Raw genomic sequence first — 17,777 nt, 5'->3', positions numbered from 1 at the left:
CTGCAGTCTTTTCCCAAAATCTGTCAATATCTTGTTTAACAAAATAAAATGTGGTTATTATATCTTGTAATATGTAAAAAAAAAGGATTTTTAATGCTTAATATTTCTAAATTACTAACTAAAAGACATATACTTGTAAAGAAAAAGATCCTACCCCTCAAACATTTTGGCCTTGGTTTTTGCTCCTGGGTCAGGAGCACAGAGCTGGGACAGTTCCGGCCTCTGGAGGGCTAATGCTAGAAAATGTACCCCAGAAATTGGAATTTTTATTCAGAAGTGGAAGATTTCTTGGGAGTTCAGCTGGATGACACCAGAATATGTGCGGAGATTGCTAGATATGGGGTTGAGCTGGTTTCCCATGCCCCATTCTTTGCAACATACACCTTTCACTCACTCCAATGGTTACTCATAATCTGTACGCCAAACTACACCCTCCATCAAATCCCTTCGTCTGTCATACCTTGCATGCGAATCTATCACCATTTGTCCATCCACAATGAATCCTCATATGTTCCACACCAACCTATTTCCGCTATCCGCATCTTCCATCCATTTCTAATGAACCTATGTCAATGTAGTTCCATTTCATGTTGACCCATGCCCTTGAACTCACTCTATATCCACCATGGACAAACCTCCAGACCTATAATAAAAGAAAATAGGGTAAAATTTGAAGTGCCTATTGCAGAATTTTGCTTTTTTTTAAAATTAACTCTCATGCATAGATACAAATTATACAACTTGAGTTAAACTTTGTAATCAAATATTGGAACAAATGCTTAATTTGACTGTATAATCCTAGAAAAACAAGTATTATAAATCATAGGTTCACTTAGTAGAGTCTGTAACCATCTGTTGATAATTGCCAGCATCACACGGTGAATTGGAAGTTTGTGAAATTAGTCGGGCAGCACTAATCCAGTAATAGTCACCTTCAGGCTTATGTCAACAGACAGAGAGTGGACTAGCAAGCAATGTTTTTCAAGTATTTTAAAGGGAAGATTTTAAAATTCTTTGAAAGCTTGACAGTTCTTTCGATGCTTTCGATAGTTCTTTTTGACAGCTTCATCTTCACAATTTTGGCAGATGCAATTGTCAGTTGAAATAAGCATCACTATTCCAATGAGCTTTTCTATTTTTTATTTACATTTATGCCTACTTTTGATAATCCTGAAGGCCATCTTGCCTCTCCCAAAAAGCAATTGACATCTCCCAAAGGGCATCTGACCTTCCCCAAAGGTATCCTGGGACTATGTCCAAAGGAATACTGTATCTCTCTGAAAAAGTACTTGGCTATCCAAACAAATCTGCAAAGTTCCATACTGTTCCTGCCAAGTCCAAACTGCACCCATCATAATTCTCAAAATGTGACTTATCCCCATTCTTACTCTCACATGAAATGGTATATGCTGAGTTTGGGCGGAGAACTTCAAATTCTTGACTTTGTTCACCATGCTTTGCATTGTTGTGAAAAAACTGCCCTATTAAATAAATTTTCTTATTTTCATTTTCTCATTTCTCATTTTCTTATCTTTCTCTTACAGATGAATGTAGTCCTGCTGACCAGTGTCCAAGGAGACTGACCCCAGTTCCTATTCCAGTAAGCCTGGACATAGCCTTTGTTCATGATAACTTACAACAGATGGAACCTACACAATCTGAAACAATGCAGCATTTTCTGAACTCAATGCTTAATCAGTTTGTCAGCTCTACAGAAACTGCAGCCCCCGATCTTCATCCCCGGGTGGCTCTGGTACAGCACACACCAAACTACACACCAAGATATGGGAACGATCCATTTAACCTAGAGTTTGGCGTTTTGGATTACACTGTGAAAACACTAAAGAAGAGACACATCCATGACGCATTTAATCAGCTAGAGGGCGCCACTGGCATTGACAGTACCATTGAATGGACCTTGAAAAATTTCTTCTCAAATCTCACAAATCCGAGAACTTACAAAGTTATCTTTACAATATTTTCTGGGGAAACAAGCATTGATGAGAAGAAATTATTGGAAATATCCCAAGAAGCAAAATGTAAAGGTTTCACGATATTTGCACTGGCCCTTGGGAAGATATCTAATGCCACATTCCTGAAGGAGTTTGTCAGTTTTCCTTTTAATCAACATTTACTTCATTTGGATAGAGCCCTGGAGGCTGAAATTGAATATGCACAAAGGTTTGCTGTGAGTTTTCTGAAAAATCTAGCAAGTAAGTGCATTAACAACTTAGGAAGTTTATATATAAAGTTGTAGCATTGTATGATAAGCACAAACATGACTGCTAGGGCAGTATTATTTTCATTTTAATTTAAGTGAATTGTTATTTATCTGAATGGATATCAGTTATTTATTGAACTTGATACATCTTGGAAAACCTGTTTATTTACTGGACCTGTTACTCCTTCAATTGACGTGGCAATGAGCATTTTCAATCTTCCCATTATCACACTGTGTGACACACAATCCCTAATATTGTATACAATGTTTTCCCAAGTATCTTACCACGACATCATGCAGCCTGGCCAATAGGTCCCAATAAACATGAAATATCTTTTCAGGTACCTTTTATTTTACCACAAATGCATATTTCTCATAACCACTGTGATAGTTTAAACAAAAGAAAAATACTTCACCACAGCATAATTCATTTTATATACAGCATTAACTCCTGTATCTTTTCTAGATTTTATTTGAAGGCTTAAATCTCTCCCAAAACCTAATACTTTCACCCAAGGCTCTGTAAGCTATATTTGGATTGTATTTTCTGAACATCTGGAGGGATGCATCAGTTTCAATCAGCTGCATTGAGGGGATATTTTTCCCTAATTGCTAGAACATTCCAGTAGCTTTGGAAAGCTTTCAGAAGCTTGACAGAGATAAAACCTATGTTACATTTTATTATAAGAAAGGACATGTGTGTTTAAGAAAACAAGAAAAAATGATAGTTAAACTGGTAATGTACTGGTTTTGAGTTGCATAAATCAAACTATTTTTTTCAATAAAGTAGGGAATTTAGGTTAGACTAAGAGAGGAAATAAAAGAGTGGCACCAGTACTTTCTGAATTTAGATTAGATTAGATTAGATTACTTACAGTGTGGAAACAGGCCCTTCAGCCCAACAAGTCCACACCGACCCGCTGAAGCGTATACCACCCAGACCCATACTCCTACATTCACCCCTTAACCTAACACTCTCGGACAATATAATTAATTCATTTTTAAAACATCAGTTAAATGTTAAAGTCAACAATTGATTTGCAGCTACTAGTTAGATCCCAGCATGTGATGTAAATTTTCATTTTGTTGTTGGTGAGAAACTGAACAGCAGTAATTGTAACAAGTTACAACAGAACATCAGTCATCATGGATATAATGTTGGAGTCTCTTTTCCCAGGGTAGAAATGTCAGTTATTAGGGGACATAGGTTTAAGGTAAAATGTGGTGAGTTTAAAGGAGATATGAGAATAAGTTTTTTTACATAGAGGATGGTAAGTGCCTATAATCTGCTGTCAGAAGAGGTGGTAGAAGCAGATACAATAGAAACATTTAGGATGCATCTTGACAGATACATAACTGGCAGGGAACAGAGAGATACGGACCGCGAGAGGCAAAGGGTTTATAGTTTAGAAAGGTGTCATGTGTCAGCACAGGCTTGGTGGCCAAAGGGCCTGTTCCTGTGCTCTACTGGTCTTTGCTGTTTGTTCTTTGTACAGCAGGTTACAGCAAATCCACAGCCATTGTAATAGGTTGCAACAGATTAGCAGCCCAATCCTTTCTACCGCTAGAAAGAAATATTGAGCTGCCTGTGTATAATCAGTGGTTGATCTGCTCAATCAGTGTAATGATTTCGCTGAAAGTGAGTGCAGAAATCCTAACTTCCATCATCTAAGTGACAAAGAGAGAGACAGACATAAAGAGAAAGGTGTGCAATAGTTTTTTAAAATAAATTCATTCTAATTTGAGTTTTGCTTAATGTGAAATGTGAAATTGGATTCAGCAGCATATTGTGGCTTCCTTTTGGAAATAAGAATGCCCATGGGCAGACTTCTGATTCCAGCTTTGGTCTGCTTTGCGGCTTTGCGGCATTACTCCCTGCTATCTTTCATCTTGTCCTCACAGGTTGTGAGTATAAAGCACTGGTTGGACAGGTGGCAGGTGGCAGGAACTCCACCAACTCTAACTCAATTGTATCCCTGCTACCGAGGTCCCTATCAGTCATATCACCTCTTTCTAGAATTTGTATTTTCCTCTGGAGTGTGACTATTTGCTGGATAAAACTGTCCAGACTCTCCTCCCCATTCCTTATGTATTAGCAATGCCAATTGTGTGAAAGCATAGTAGAACACTGGGATATAAGTCCTATTGATCGAGATTGTCAGTAGGTGAGTGATGGGGTAAGGTCACTTAGGACTATCCCACAGCTGTGATGTTTTTATTTGATCACAGGATGGAGGTGTCACTGAGCAGTTCAGCTTTATTGCTTATTCCTAACTGTCCTTGAGAAGGTCATGGGGAGTCACATTCTTGAATTGCTGCAGTCCATGTGCTATAGGGAAACTCAGAGTGTTGTTAGGAAGAGAGTTCCAGGATTTTGACTCAGCAACAGGAAAGGAATAGCAACCAAGTTCCCATGTCACTGGAGGAACTTGAAGGTGTTGGTGTTGCCATATATCTTCTTGCCTTGTCTTTTGAAGTCATAATGGTTGCAGGTTTGGAAGGTGCCTTCAAAGGAACCTTCAGAATTTGCAGCACTGTATCTCAAAGATGGTACAGACTGTCATTACTGAACATTTGTGATGGAGGAAACTGCTTGAGATGGTGAATGGTGTGTCAGTCACATAGACTGCTTTCTCCTGGATGATGTTGAGTTTCTTGAGTGTTGTTGGAGCTGCGTGATTCCTGTAGGAGGAAAGTCTTCTGTCACACTCTGAACTTTGTACCTTGCAGATGTTGGACACAATCTGCCCTCTCTCTATCTCTCCACATCTTCCCTGGAGTTCAACAGAGGGGTGTACCCTAAACACCCCCCCCCCCCCCCCCCCGACTTCCCCAGATAACCTCTGACACACTTTTGAAGCTAAAGTATTTATACTGTTTTAGTTTAGCTTCTGGTCAGTGGCATTCCTCTTGATGATGATAGTTGGGGATTCAGTGATGGTAATGCCATTCAGTGGAGGTGGTTAAATACCCTCTTCTTTGAGATGATCATTGTTTGATATTTATGTTGCATGAATGTTGTCCAATGTCCTCTTATCAGCTCGATCCGGGATATTGCCTAGGGTTAGCTGCAAGTGAACATAGATTGCTTCATTATCTGAAGAGTTGTGACTACAATGAAACATTGTGCAATCATCAGCAAACATCCCCACATCTGACCTTATGATCGAGAGAAGGTCGACAAAATAGTTGAAGATGGTTGGGCCTGTGACAGCACTGTGAGGAACTCCTGCAGCAATGTGGGCCAGATATGATTGATCTGGAGAAATCTCAATCATCTTCCTTTGTGCTTGGTGTGATTCCATCAGAAAAGAGCTCTTCCCAATTTATACTGACTTCAGTTTTGCCAAGGTGCCTGGATGCTACATTCTGTCAAATGCTGCCCTGATGCTAAAGGCAGTCACTGTCTTGAGCTCTTGTTGATATTTGGACCAAGGCTGTATTAGGTGATCATTTATGTAATTTGAAGCTGCATTTATAGACCTCAAACATTGATGCAAAGTCGTTGAACCTCTTATTATATTGCATCTTAATATTTGGGGCTAGACTCCCAGTGTTGAACTCCATGGCTGTCTATTCTCATTGTCTTTTAGTGTGTTTGAATGATTTATTGGCTAATACAGAGCATCTCTTCTACCTTCTGTCTCCTTCATCAAGACTTCACCTTTTATCCACATCAGGTTGACTTCATGCATCATTGCCAGCAACTTCTCTATCCACAATTCATCCCTCCTTTAAGCAATGCAGGCTAGCATTAAGCAGTATGGGTTAGGCTTCAGGTGCCGGACGGTCATGTTTTTGATCAGCGGCTAATGCCTGCAGCCAATGAGCAGTGCTGTTAGCCTGGCTGACAGCTGTAATGATTGTGACGAAGAGCCGACACAAACTCTGTGTGCTGCCTGCATTTCAATCATCAAATGTGGGTTCATTAACTAATGTGTTCTTGCACTCACTTCTGGGAGCTGTCCAATGTCACACATGTGGAATTTTAAAACCTTTTCTGAGGAAAGCAGACAAGAAGGAAGAGGAAATCTTGGGGTTGAGTGCAAGAGGGATGCAAAATAGAAGGAAAAACATGGATGTACAGCACAAACAAAATTATACAACTTTAAAAAGAGTAGTAAAGGAATGTGACAAAAAATCCAATGAAACAAAAAGTTCAGAAACATGTTAAAAAGTAAATGGAATGCTTGACTTAAATAGTTTTTTAAAATTTCGTACAGTGTACATTAAACCATTGTAAATAACCTGTTATATCTCAGATTACTGTGTAATTCTGGGCACCACACCTTATGGAGGATGTCAAGTCTTTGAAGAATATGCTGAAATGATTTACCAGAATTGTACCAGGGATGAGCAACATCAGTAAAAGGAAGAAAGTAGGAAAACTGACATTATTTTCTTGGAGCAGAGAAGGCTTTGGGGAGAATTAATAATCAAGATATTGAAACGTATAAGGGCTTTTGAAATGATGAGTAAAATATTTTCATTGGCAAGTAGGCCATTAAGCAATTTACACAGCCTTAAAATTGCTGGCAAAGAACCAGAGAGGAAAAGAGGGATATTTGTTTTCTTTTAACATCAAGTTATAACCATCTGGAAATATGTAGTGGGCCAGGCAGCATCACTGGAGAGAGAAACATAATTAAACGTTGGGTCAATGACCTTCCATCAGAAACAGGAAAGAAAAAGATTTAACTGACTTTACATAAGTGCATTAGTGGGATAATGAGGAGATAATCTAAGGCAAGATGGAAGACATGTAACATTACACAACAATCTAGATAATGGTGCAAGGTAAAAGGTGGTATATGGACAAGAGAAGAAACAAAGGATGGATCTTGAGGAACTGTAAATTGTTGAAAGTGTTGAGTCTGCAAGGCTGGGAAAGGTTTAATTGAAAGGTGAGGTCATACTCCTCAGGCTTGCATTGGTTTACATTGGAACAGCGTGGAAAACAGAGGACAAAAAAACTCAGGGTCAGTACGGACAGTGATTAAATTGATAGGTGACAGAAACTCAGAGACACCATTACAGATTGAATAGAAAGATTCTGTAATGCAATGAGCTTGCTTCTGTTTACTGTTTTCAATGTCAGAAAATAACACAAGGAGCAGAGGATACAGTACTAAATTGAAAGAAATATAAGTATATTGCTGTTTCATTTAGGATGGCATGGTGGCTCAGTGGTTAGCACTGCTACCTCACAGTGCCAGGGACCCAGTTTCGATTCCACCCTCTGGTTACTGTCTATGTGGAGTTTGCGCATTCTCCCTGTGTCTGTGTGGGTTTCCTCCCACAGTCCAAAGATGTGCAGGTTAGGTGAATTGGCCATGCTAAATTGCCCATAGTGTACAGGGATGTGTGAGTTAGCTGCACTAGTCAGGGGTAAATTGTAGGGGAATGAGTCTGGGTGGGTTACTCTTCATAGGGTCGGTGTGAAATTGTAGGGATTCTGTGATTCATCTTGAAGGAATACTAGAGGCTTTGAACAGGGAGAAAGTAAAAAGGTAGGGGTTCATCTCCTGCATTTAAATAGAAAGGGATCTTGATAAGTGCAAGGGATTGATTGAGGAGTGGAGACCAGGATGAAACGGATGCAGTGGTCCCTTTGAAATGCTGAGAGGTGATGGCTCGAACAAGACTCACACAGTTTCCCCATCACCCTGCACACCACAGTCGTCCACAATCAATGTTTCATCCTTATTAATATCTCCCAACTCCTGTGTGATGTCGCCACCAAAGAAATATATCCCTCCCCTGATTCTGTGCTATAATATTCTATGGTAGCCACATTATTCAGCCTTTCTGTATAAATCTGTGAGCAACATCATCCGAGATTAACTTGTAATTCTTAAAAGGCTATACTTTCAAATATTTACAGCTGTAGTCTTTGTGGGTATGTTGGTGGTAAAATGGTACCATTTAAATTAGAATTACAGGGTAAATGCTGAGAGGATGTTTCCCCTCATGGGAGTGACCAGAAGTCATGGTCTCAAGGTAAAGGGCTAACAATATGAGACTGAAATGAGGAGGAATTTCTTCTCTGAGGGTTGTGAGTCTTTGGAACTCCTTACCACAGAGAGCTGTGGGTCAGAGCCCTTGTATACATTTAAGACTGAGAGAGATAGATTCTTGATCAAGAATCAAGGGCTGTGGGAAAAGTGCAGGAAAGTGAATGTGAGGAATGTCAGATCAACTGTGATCCTATTGAATGGTGGAACAGGCTCGAGGGGCTGAATGATCCACACCTCTTCCTATGTCTTATGGTTTCAAGACTTCTATGATAAATTAAATGATATATTAAATCATACTTTCTTTTCTTATAACCAGAAGCAGAATTTTATTATCTCTTGATGTTTTATTGTTGTTTCACCCGGGGGCATATTTTATTTCATTATGTTGTTTTTACCTCCCCACATCTAATGCTATGCATGGGAATCTTTTTCAGAGATTTACTTTGTTCCTGGTACCTTACTCTATTGCCCTAACACATCTGGGTAAATCTAAGCTCACTCTGTTTAAATATTTATAATTAAAAACATTTTATCTTTCTCTATACCATGAATTCACAGAACCATCAAGGAAGGGTTCTAGTAGAAATCCTGCCAACTAAAATAATCCTAAATGGTGGTATGACATACAAGCCAACACAATCTCCATTAGCCAGTACTTAATCTGTTTTTCCACACCCTACCCACAATCCTAATTATAGTTCTGGACTATCAGTACAGATGGCTGGTAAAGTGTGCCAGAAACATATCCAGCCTTTTGCTTCGTCCAAGAACTGGAGAAGAAATTCTGCTCAACATTGACCTCAGTCATGAAAAGTATTTACATTGTATGTAGATACTCATGAGTACTGCTGGGCTGTCTTTTGAGACAGGAGTTTCCTCATTTCTCCTCCCCCATCTTATCCCAGTTCTAACCTTCCAACTTGGCACCGCCTTCATGACCTGTCCTACCTGTCCATCTTCTTTCCCACCTATCCGCTCCACCCTCCTCTCCGACTTATCACCATCACCCCCCACCTCCATCTACCCATCGCACTCTCAGCCACCTTCCCCCACACCCCCCCCCCCCGCCCCCCCACTCCCTCCCATTTATCTGTCCACCCCCTTGGCTCACAGCCTCACACCCCCTTGGCTCACAGCCTCATTCCTGATGGAGGGCTTTTGCTTGAAACTTCAATCCTCCTGCTCCTCAGGAAGACTTGCTGTGCATTTCCAGCACGACACTCTCGACTCTAATCTGCAGTCCTCACTTTCGCCCTGTCTTTTGGGACATATGTACCACTCCTTATCCCCAGGTGTTGCTAACATTTCCTTTACCCTTCATCAGTTCGACACTTAGCATTCTCTCCCTTCCCATGTTTTCCTGTCACTGTCACCTATCTTTCATTTATTTTCCCTTAATGCCATCAGTTCTCCCTTTCTGATCTCCTTCATTCCCATTAATTTCCCACCTTGCTTTCCCATGTTGTTGACAATCTCTCTTCACCCTTTCATCTCCCCACCTTACCATTCTTCCTGAATATCGCTGCATGGAATTAAAGTAGATACTGCATACTGCAAGTAAGCAGATTTAGATTTATGTTTTATTGTCAGGTGCACTCAAACATGGAGTACAGGAGTACAGTGAAAAGTATACATTGCATCGTCTTAGGAACAAAATCTTAGTTACAGAAACAGAAAAATAAAGAAATAAGTTAAAAGGTTCAGCGTGACAGTTTTCTTAGCATATAAGTAGCTAAATGAAGTTAAAAAGTCAAACCTGACAGTCCTTTCTTAAGCAGGAAAATCATCATTTTTGCCTGAAACATCGACTCTCCTGCTCCTCAGATGCTGCCTGACTTGCTGTGCTTTTCCAGCACCACACTCTTGACTTTAATCTCCAGCATCTGCAGTCTTCACTTTCGCCTAGTCCTTCCTTAAGCCTTGGGCCTGCAGAGCCTGCAAGGTGGGCTTTACCCAAGATGACATGCTTTCCCCTGCACTGGGCCTGCTTACACCCACACTGGGCTAAGACCCGCCTGTGTTCACCAAGCTGCCTTTGCCACCCCGACCACCACTACAGACCTCCATTGGACACGCCAGGCTTCACCACCGCTCTCAAGGTGCCAGATGCCATACTTTGCGACCGGCCACTGCCAGATATTTTGTGTTTGAATTCTAGTTCACTACGTTGTAAGAACTAAGTTTTCTTTCCTGAGTTGGAACATACTTGTATTTGTCGTGCTGAGGGGAAAAGGATTTGGTTCGTACTGACTTTATGTCAGCAAATACACACTTGTGGAACAAAATACTAAAATGCTGATTGCCAAAATGAGACGTAGATAATTGGCATATTTGTTGTTACAAGATCTGGAAATGATTTAACTGAGAGCAATAATAACTGAACCAATCTGAAATTCCTATAGGAAAAATCAGAGTTTCTACATGACAGCCTTTAGGAAGTTTACTTCCTGAGCGCAGTGAATTGGAGCATCACCTGGGAGTTCCCAGATGTAAGGTCAAAGCTTACTCGTTCGGCCTTGTTCCAACATTTAGCACTTTGGAGCCATTGCAGTGATTCTTAGGCATTCCCTGATTGCTCAATAAAGCCTCACGGCCAGAATTTAGCTAATAAGGCACAGAGCTTAGGTCATGTATCAGTTGAAATGGTAAACCAAAATGTATAATTTTTACACAGAGAGGTAGATGCAAGATAGAATGGTGTCAGTGGGCCATGAAAGCAGAGCATTGGAGGCATTGGGAGTAGGCAAGCATTGTGGCTGTTTAGAAGGTTTATCTCAGCTCTCAAAATGTATCCAGGTGTTTTTTTGAAGTTCTTATGTCGCTAAGCCTCATCAACCGCCCCCCCCTCTTAACAGCCCTTTTTCCTCCAATCATAGTCCCTTCACACCTCCCCATCCCTCTCCTTTGGTGCCTCATTATCTCATAACCACTCACTAAGTATCCAACAAGGGGAAATCTCAGGAAACCATATGGAGAGGAATAAACTTCTAATAATCTAATAAAACTTTCACTCCTACAAGCACAATTGTGAAGTAAATTCTGATGTATAAACGTAATGCTTTGAAAGTGTCCTTACATTGTTAGTCAAACTGTGAACTCAGTTACTGAGGTAGCTGTAGCTTTTAAAATTCAGCTAAATATATGTAATGAGCTGAATATTACAGGGCATGGATAGGATAAATAGACAAAGTCTTTTTGGGCAGTCCCGAACTAGAGGGCATAGGTTTAGGGTGAGAGGGGAAAGATATAAAAGAGACCTACAGGACAACTTTTTCACGCAGAGAGTGGTACGTGTATGGAATGAGCTGCCAGAGGATGTGGTGGAGGCTGGTACAATTGCAACGTTTAAGAGGCATTTGGATGTTGTATATGAATAGGAAGGGTTTGGAGGGATCTGGGCTGGGTGCTGGCAGGTGGGACTAGATTGGGTTGGGATATCTGGTCAGCATGGACAGGTTGGACCGCAGGGTCTGTTTCCATGCTGTACATCTCTATGACTCTATGTCTATAACCTGGTGTCGTGTGATTTTTGACCTCATCCAACCCAGTCTAACACCTGCACCTTCACATCATTTCAATTGATGGGAGGAGATTTGGTCGCAAGATCTTTCAGCCAACAATACATTCTTTGTGAATTGATTTATAGCATATGGAATTCTCATTTTTCCAAAATTATTGAAATTCACAAATCAGGAAAGATAAAACAAAAAATAAAAGACTGAAAAGAGGCTTTCTACATCCTTGGAACATGATTTCTTATATGGCAATCACCATCAAACCTCTGCCAAACCATTTGATTGTACTTGTTCATGTTGGTTAATTGGCATATGTGTGCGGAGTTCTAATGCAAGATAACTGAGTCAGCTAAGATAACATAGTTGAATTACAGATCTTTTTCATCAACCCTTTCATACATGTTATGATGCACCTTTAGAGTCACAGAGATCTACAGCCCATCGTGTCCATGCCTGTGTCCATGCCTGGCTAAAAAGAACCACGAACTGTTTTAATCCCCTTTTCCCTCAGTTGACTTTGTATGTCTTGGCATTGCAAGTGTACATAAATACTTCTTTACTGTTATGAGGGTTTCTGCCTTGACTACCCTTACAGGCAGTGAGCTCCAGATTCCCAATGCCCTCAAAATGAAAAGATCTTTCCTCACCTCTCCTCTTAACTCCAGCCTTTTATCTTAAATCTATGTTCACTGGCCATTGACCCTGTCACTCCCTCAATCTTCTCTGCTTGTAGGCAACCAATCTCACCAAACTCTTCATAACTGGAACAGGTGGGACTTGAACCTAGGCTTTCTGGCCTGGAGGTAGGGACATTACCATTGTGTAACAAGAGCTTTGCAGTTTGATAATAACTATTTTAAAACTAACCTATTCAGGCATATTATGACATACCTGTACAGCAGGTAGGACTTGAATGGACTCTTCTGCTTTAGAGATAGGGACACTGCCACTGCACCAGAAGAATCCTAGTTGTTCAATTATGCTCTGCCATGAACTGAAAAATTCCTTTTATCAAAATTACGTATAGCTTGTTGCATTTTATATTATTGTGAATGTGTGTTTTGCTGTGATTCTACAAAGGCTTAAACTATTTCATTTCTTGTTACAGCCGGAATCAACAACTATCCACCTCCATCTCTCAAGAGGGAGTGCGAAGAAATATATCCTCACAGCACAAAAGAACCAGAAACATTTCCTGATCCGACGTATGTTTTGCAGACATCAGCTATCAAATTTTGAATATTGTTTGTATTTTTCCTTCAGTCATTTATGTACGACTTCTTCATTACAGAATGAAACCTTTGAAAGATTTTGAAGAACAGAAAGATGATAACAATATCTATGGTAAGTGCAGACCAACACATTTGTTTGCTAATCCAGGAATGGTTTTCGGAAAGTTGTAGGATGATAGCATCAATTTAAAGGCGGAGGAATTTGACCTCCCAGATCCCAGTGGTCAATTGTCTACTTCAAATGGCTAATTTTCAGCAAGAAAAGATCGATGGTTCAGAACTAACCGTTCACATTGTCGTAAGTGCCTAGTAGTATCTATCCAGTTCTTCTGGGTGGGAGAAGATGAGGGAAACTTTGGCAACTGAGGATCAGACTTCACTTGTAAAGCCTGGAAATAATGCTGCATAAAATCTTTCTTCCAGAAACTTTGATACTTCTCTGATATGTGTTTGTGGTTAAAATGATCAGGATCTAAATGAAATCATGTCTCACTTGATTGAGTTTCTTGAGGAAGTAACAAAGAGGATTGATGAGGGTCATAATTCCTTGAAAGTGGAGTCACAGGTCGATAGGCTAGCAAAGGCGGTATTTGGTATGCTTTCCTTTATTGGTCAGAGCATTGACTAGAGGAATTGGGAGGACATTTTACGGCTGTACAGGACATTGGTTAGGCCAATTTTGAAATGTTGTATACAATTCTGATCTTCCTCCTATCGGAAGGATGTTGTGAAACTTGAAAGGATTCAGAAAGGATTTACAAGGAAGTTGCCAGGGTTGGAGGGTGTGAGCTAAAGGGAAAGATTGAATAGGCTGGGGCTGTTTTCCCTGGAGTGTCAGAGGCTGAGGGGGTGACCTTATAGAGGTTATTAAAATCATGAGTGGTATGGATAGGATAAATAGACAAAGTATTTTCCCTGGTGTGGGGGAGTCCATAACTACAGGGCATAGGTTTGATGTGAGAGGGAAAGGATTTAAAAAGGACCTAAGGGGCAACATGTCCATGCAGAGGGTGGTGTGTGTATGGAATGAGCTGCCAGAGGAAGTGGAGGAGGCTGGTACAATTACAACATTTAATAGGCATCTGGATGGGTATATGAATTTGAAGAGTTTAGAGATTTATAGACCAAGTGCTGGCAAATGGGACGAGATTAATTTAGGATATCTGGTCAGAATGGACGAGTTAGACTGAAGGGTCTGTTTCCATGTTGCATGTCTCTATGACACGTAGGAATCAGTTTGCTTGGATGAATAATGCTCTGGACTGAATTAGGCAAGGGCGCGAGCGCTTAAAAAAAAAACCCCTGGTTAAATGAGTAGCTAATGAGAATAGAGTTGGAATGTGTCAGTAATTGAATGGAAAACTTAAAAGAAAAGTCTTTATCCAAAGAATAGTAACAGTGTGGAACTTGGTACCATACGGAGAGTAGTTAATGTGCACAGTATTTAATGGGAGATGAAACAAGTACTGAGAGAGAAAGAGATAGATGGTTATGATGGTAGATTGGGATGAGATAATATGCGAAGGTGTTTGAGTAGACCACCAATACTGGTGTGGACTAGTTAGGCCGAATCACCTGCTTGCGTGCTGTATACCCTCTCCAAATTAAGTTTGTGGAGGCCGTTTTAAATGGCAGGTGCCCTATTCATACTGGGCTAAGATTAGCCCTGTGTGTTTTGTGTGAGCATTAAATAATTTATTACTGAGAAAAGAGACATGCTGATGTATCTTGCATTCATTAGGACAGAATCGCAAGAATATCAGATCTGAAAGGAAATAACAATATTTACTTCATGAGAAGAGGGCGTGATTGGTTGACAAATAAACTGTGATTGGTAGAGGAGTTACTATGAGGAATGCACAATGGAACAGTGAACTGTTAAGCTTAGTTTCAGTTCAAAACAGGCAAGACAAATCTGATTGATAAAGACTTGCCCTGGGGAATGCATGGAATGGTAACCCACAGTCTTTAGTTCAGTTGGAAAAGGTGCAATGTGTGGATGTGTTCTTTCTGATTGCAAAGGACAGATTCTGCACATGAGCGAGAGAGAGATTTATTTTTAACCACTCATGAGACATTGGCATCACTCACTGGCCAGCATTTCTTGCCCATCCATAATTGCCCTTGAGTTACCTTCTTGAACTGCTGCAGCCTGTGTATTGGAGATTGACCCACAATGTCCTGAGGGAGGGAATTCCAGGATTTTGACTCAGCACCAGTGAAGGAATGGCAATATATTTCCAAGTCAGGATGGTAAGTGACTTGGAGGTCATGGTATTCCCATGTCTCAGCTGCCTTTGTCCTTCTAGATGGAATTGGCCATGGGTTTGGAAGCTGCTGTCCAACGAGCCATGATGAATTTCTGCAGTGGATCTTGTAGATAGTGCACACTGTGTTACTAAGCGCCAGTGGTGGAGGGAGTTGATGTGTCATTCGTGTGGGCTGCTTTGTTCGGGATGGTGTCAGGTTTCATGAATGTTGTTGGAAGTGCACCATCCAGGCAAATAGGGATTATTCCATCACACTCATGAATCTTGACTTATGGATAATGGACAGGCTTTTGGGAGTCAAGAGGTGAGTTATTCGCCACAGTATTCTTCACCTCTGACCCCCTGCTCTAGTAGCCATTGTATTTATATGGCAAGTTCAGCTGAGTTTCTGGTCAATGGTTACACCATGCATGTTGGCAATTCAGGAATCAGCGATGGTAATGCCAGTGAATGTCAAGGGACAGTAGTCAGATGGTCACTTATCGGAGATGGCCTTGCATTTGTATAGTACCAACCTTACTTGCCATTTTAAAGTCTGGATAATGTCCATATCTTGCTGCATTTGAACATGGACTGCTTTCAGGGGTCATGAATGATGCTGAAATGTGCAATCATAGGCGAACACCCCAGTTCTGAGGGTAGGCCATTGATGAAGCAGCTGTTAGGTTTAGATTAGATTAGATTAGATTACTTACAGTGTGGAAACAGGCCCTTCGGCCCAACAAGTCCACACCGCCCCGCCGAAGCGCAACCCACCCATACCCCTAAGCTACACTACAGGCAATTTAGGATGGCCAATTCACCTGACCTACACATCTTTGGACTGTGGGAGGAAACCAGAGCATCCGGAGGAAACCCACGTAGACACGGGGAGAACGTGCAAACTCCACACAGTCAGTCGCCTGAGGTGGGAATTGAACCCAGGTGTCTGGGCCACTGTGCCACCGTGCCGCCCCGTGTTTAGAACACTACCCTGAGGAACTCCTTCAGAGATGTCCTGGAGCTGAGATGACTGATCTTCAACAACCACATCCATCTTCCTGTGTCATGGAGTTATGCAGCATGGATGAAGGGCCTCCCATCCAACATGTCTACGCTGACTAGACATTCAAATCTGACCTACGCCATGTGCCAGCATTTGGCCATTATCTCTCTAAATCCTTCCCATTCATGTACCAATTCAGATGCCTTTTAAATGTTGTAATTCAACAGCCTCCATCACTTCCACTGGCAGCTCATTCCATGCATGCATCACGCTCTGCGTGAAAACATTACCTCTGGACTTTTTAAATCTTTCCCCTCTCACCTTAAACCTATGCCCTCTAATTTTGGATTCCCGCACCCTAGGACAAGGACCTTAGCTATTCACCCTATTAATTCCCCTCATGATTTTATAAACCTCTATAAGGTCAACCCTCAGCCTTCAAGGCTTCAGGGATATATTCAGCATCTCCCTTTAACTCAAACCATCCAGTTCCGGCAACATCCCTGTAAATCCTTTTTGCTTCCTCTCATGTTTAACAACATTCTTCCCATAGAAGAGTAACCACAGTTGCATGCAGTATTTTAACATTGGTGAGGTCAATGTCCTGTAACATGACCTCCCAACGCCTGTACTCAATGCACTGACCAATAAAGGCCAAACAGACCAATTACCTTCTTCACCCTCCTGTCTGCCCGCGACTCCACTTTCAAGGAACTTTGCACCTGCACCCCTAGATCTCTGTTCAGCAACACTCCCCAGGGTCCTTCCAGCCAGAGACAAAATCAGAAATAGTCAGAAGAAATTCAGCAGGTCTGACAACATCTGCGGAGAGAAAACAGAGTTAACACTTTGGGTCCAGTGACCCTTCTTCAGAACTCACTGGACCCGAAACATCAATTCTGCATTTTCTCAACACATGCTGCCAGGCCAGAAATTTCTTATTTTGTTTCAGCATCTACAGTTTTTATGTTTTTTTTATTCCTATATACCAGATATGTCTCCAACCAGTGGAGGGTTTGCCCCCGATATCCATTGCTTCCAGTTTTACTAAGGCTTTTTGATGCCTGATTGAATGATGCCTTAATATCAAGGGCTGTCACTCTCGGCTCACCCCTGAAATTCAGCTCTTTTGTCTATGTTTGAACCAAAAGTCAACGGGAAATTTGAGGATCCACCTCCTCCTGTTATTTGTGCACTATCGTTGTGGCAGGACTGCATTAATTTGATCTGAGCCATCGTTTGGGGGATTTCTCAGTCCCATCGATTGCAAGCTGGTTCTGTTGTTTGATATATTAATAGTCCTGTGTTGTAGCTTCACCAGGTTAGCACTTCATTTGCTGAGGAGTGGCAGTGCCATGCAGATTGCAACTGTGCCCCTTTTGGAGGAAAAGAGTCAGTTTCGTCATTCTGAGAGGAGTCTCTGATCTGGGCTCATTCAGAAGCACAGTGCAATACTTTGAATCTGACAGCATTTTTGTAATGGTGGGGGTAGCAAACCCCACCTCCTTTTCACAGCTGTCAATTGCTAGATTCTGAA

General features: G+C 41.2%; 1 protein-coding gene across 3 annotated transcripts in view; it reads left to right on the top strand.

The window, feature by feature from the left end:
- Positions 1–17,777, top strand: part of LOC140464959 (collagen alpha-6(VI) chain-like) — a 141,132-nt gene that overhangs the window by 118,982 nt on the left and 4,373 nt on the right. For all 3 annotated transcript variants that reach the window (XM_072560632.1, XM_072560631.1, XM_072560630.1), the window contains exons 36-38: positions 1,545–2,213; positions 12,862–12,958; positions 13,045–13,097. In XM_072560632.1, coding sequence (XP_072416733.1) covers positions 1,545–2,213; positions 12,862–12,958; positions 13,045–13,097 — 819 coding nt within the window. The remainder of the gene's footprint in view (positions 1–1,544; positions 2,214–12,861; positions 12,959–13,044; positions 13,098–17,777) is intronic.

Source organism: Chiloscyllium punctatum, chromosome 41 (assembly GCF_047496795.1).
Source record: "Chiloscyllium punctatum isolate Juve2018m chromosome 41, sChiPun1.3, whole genome shotgun sequence".
Lineage (NCBI taxonomy): Eukaryota > Metazoa > Chordata > Chondrichthyes > Orectolobiformes > Hemiscylliidae > Chiloscyllium > Chiloscyllium punctatum.
The sequence above is the reverse complement of the archived record's forward strand: the minus strand, read 5'-3'. Positions and strand labels throughout refer to the sequence as shown.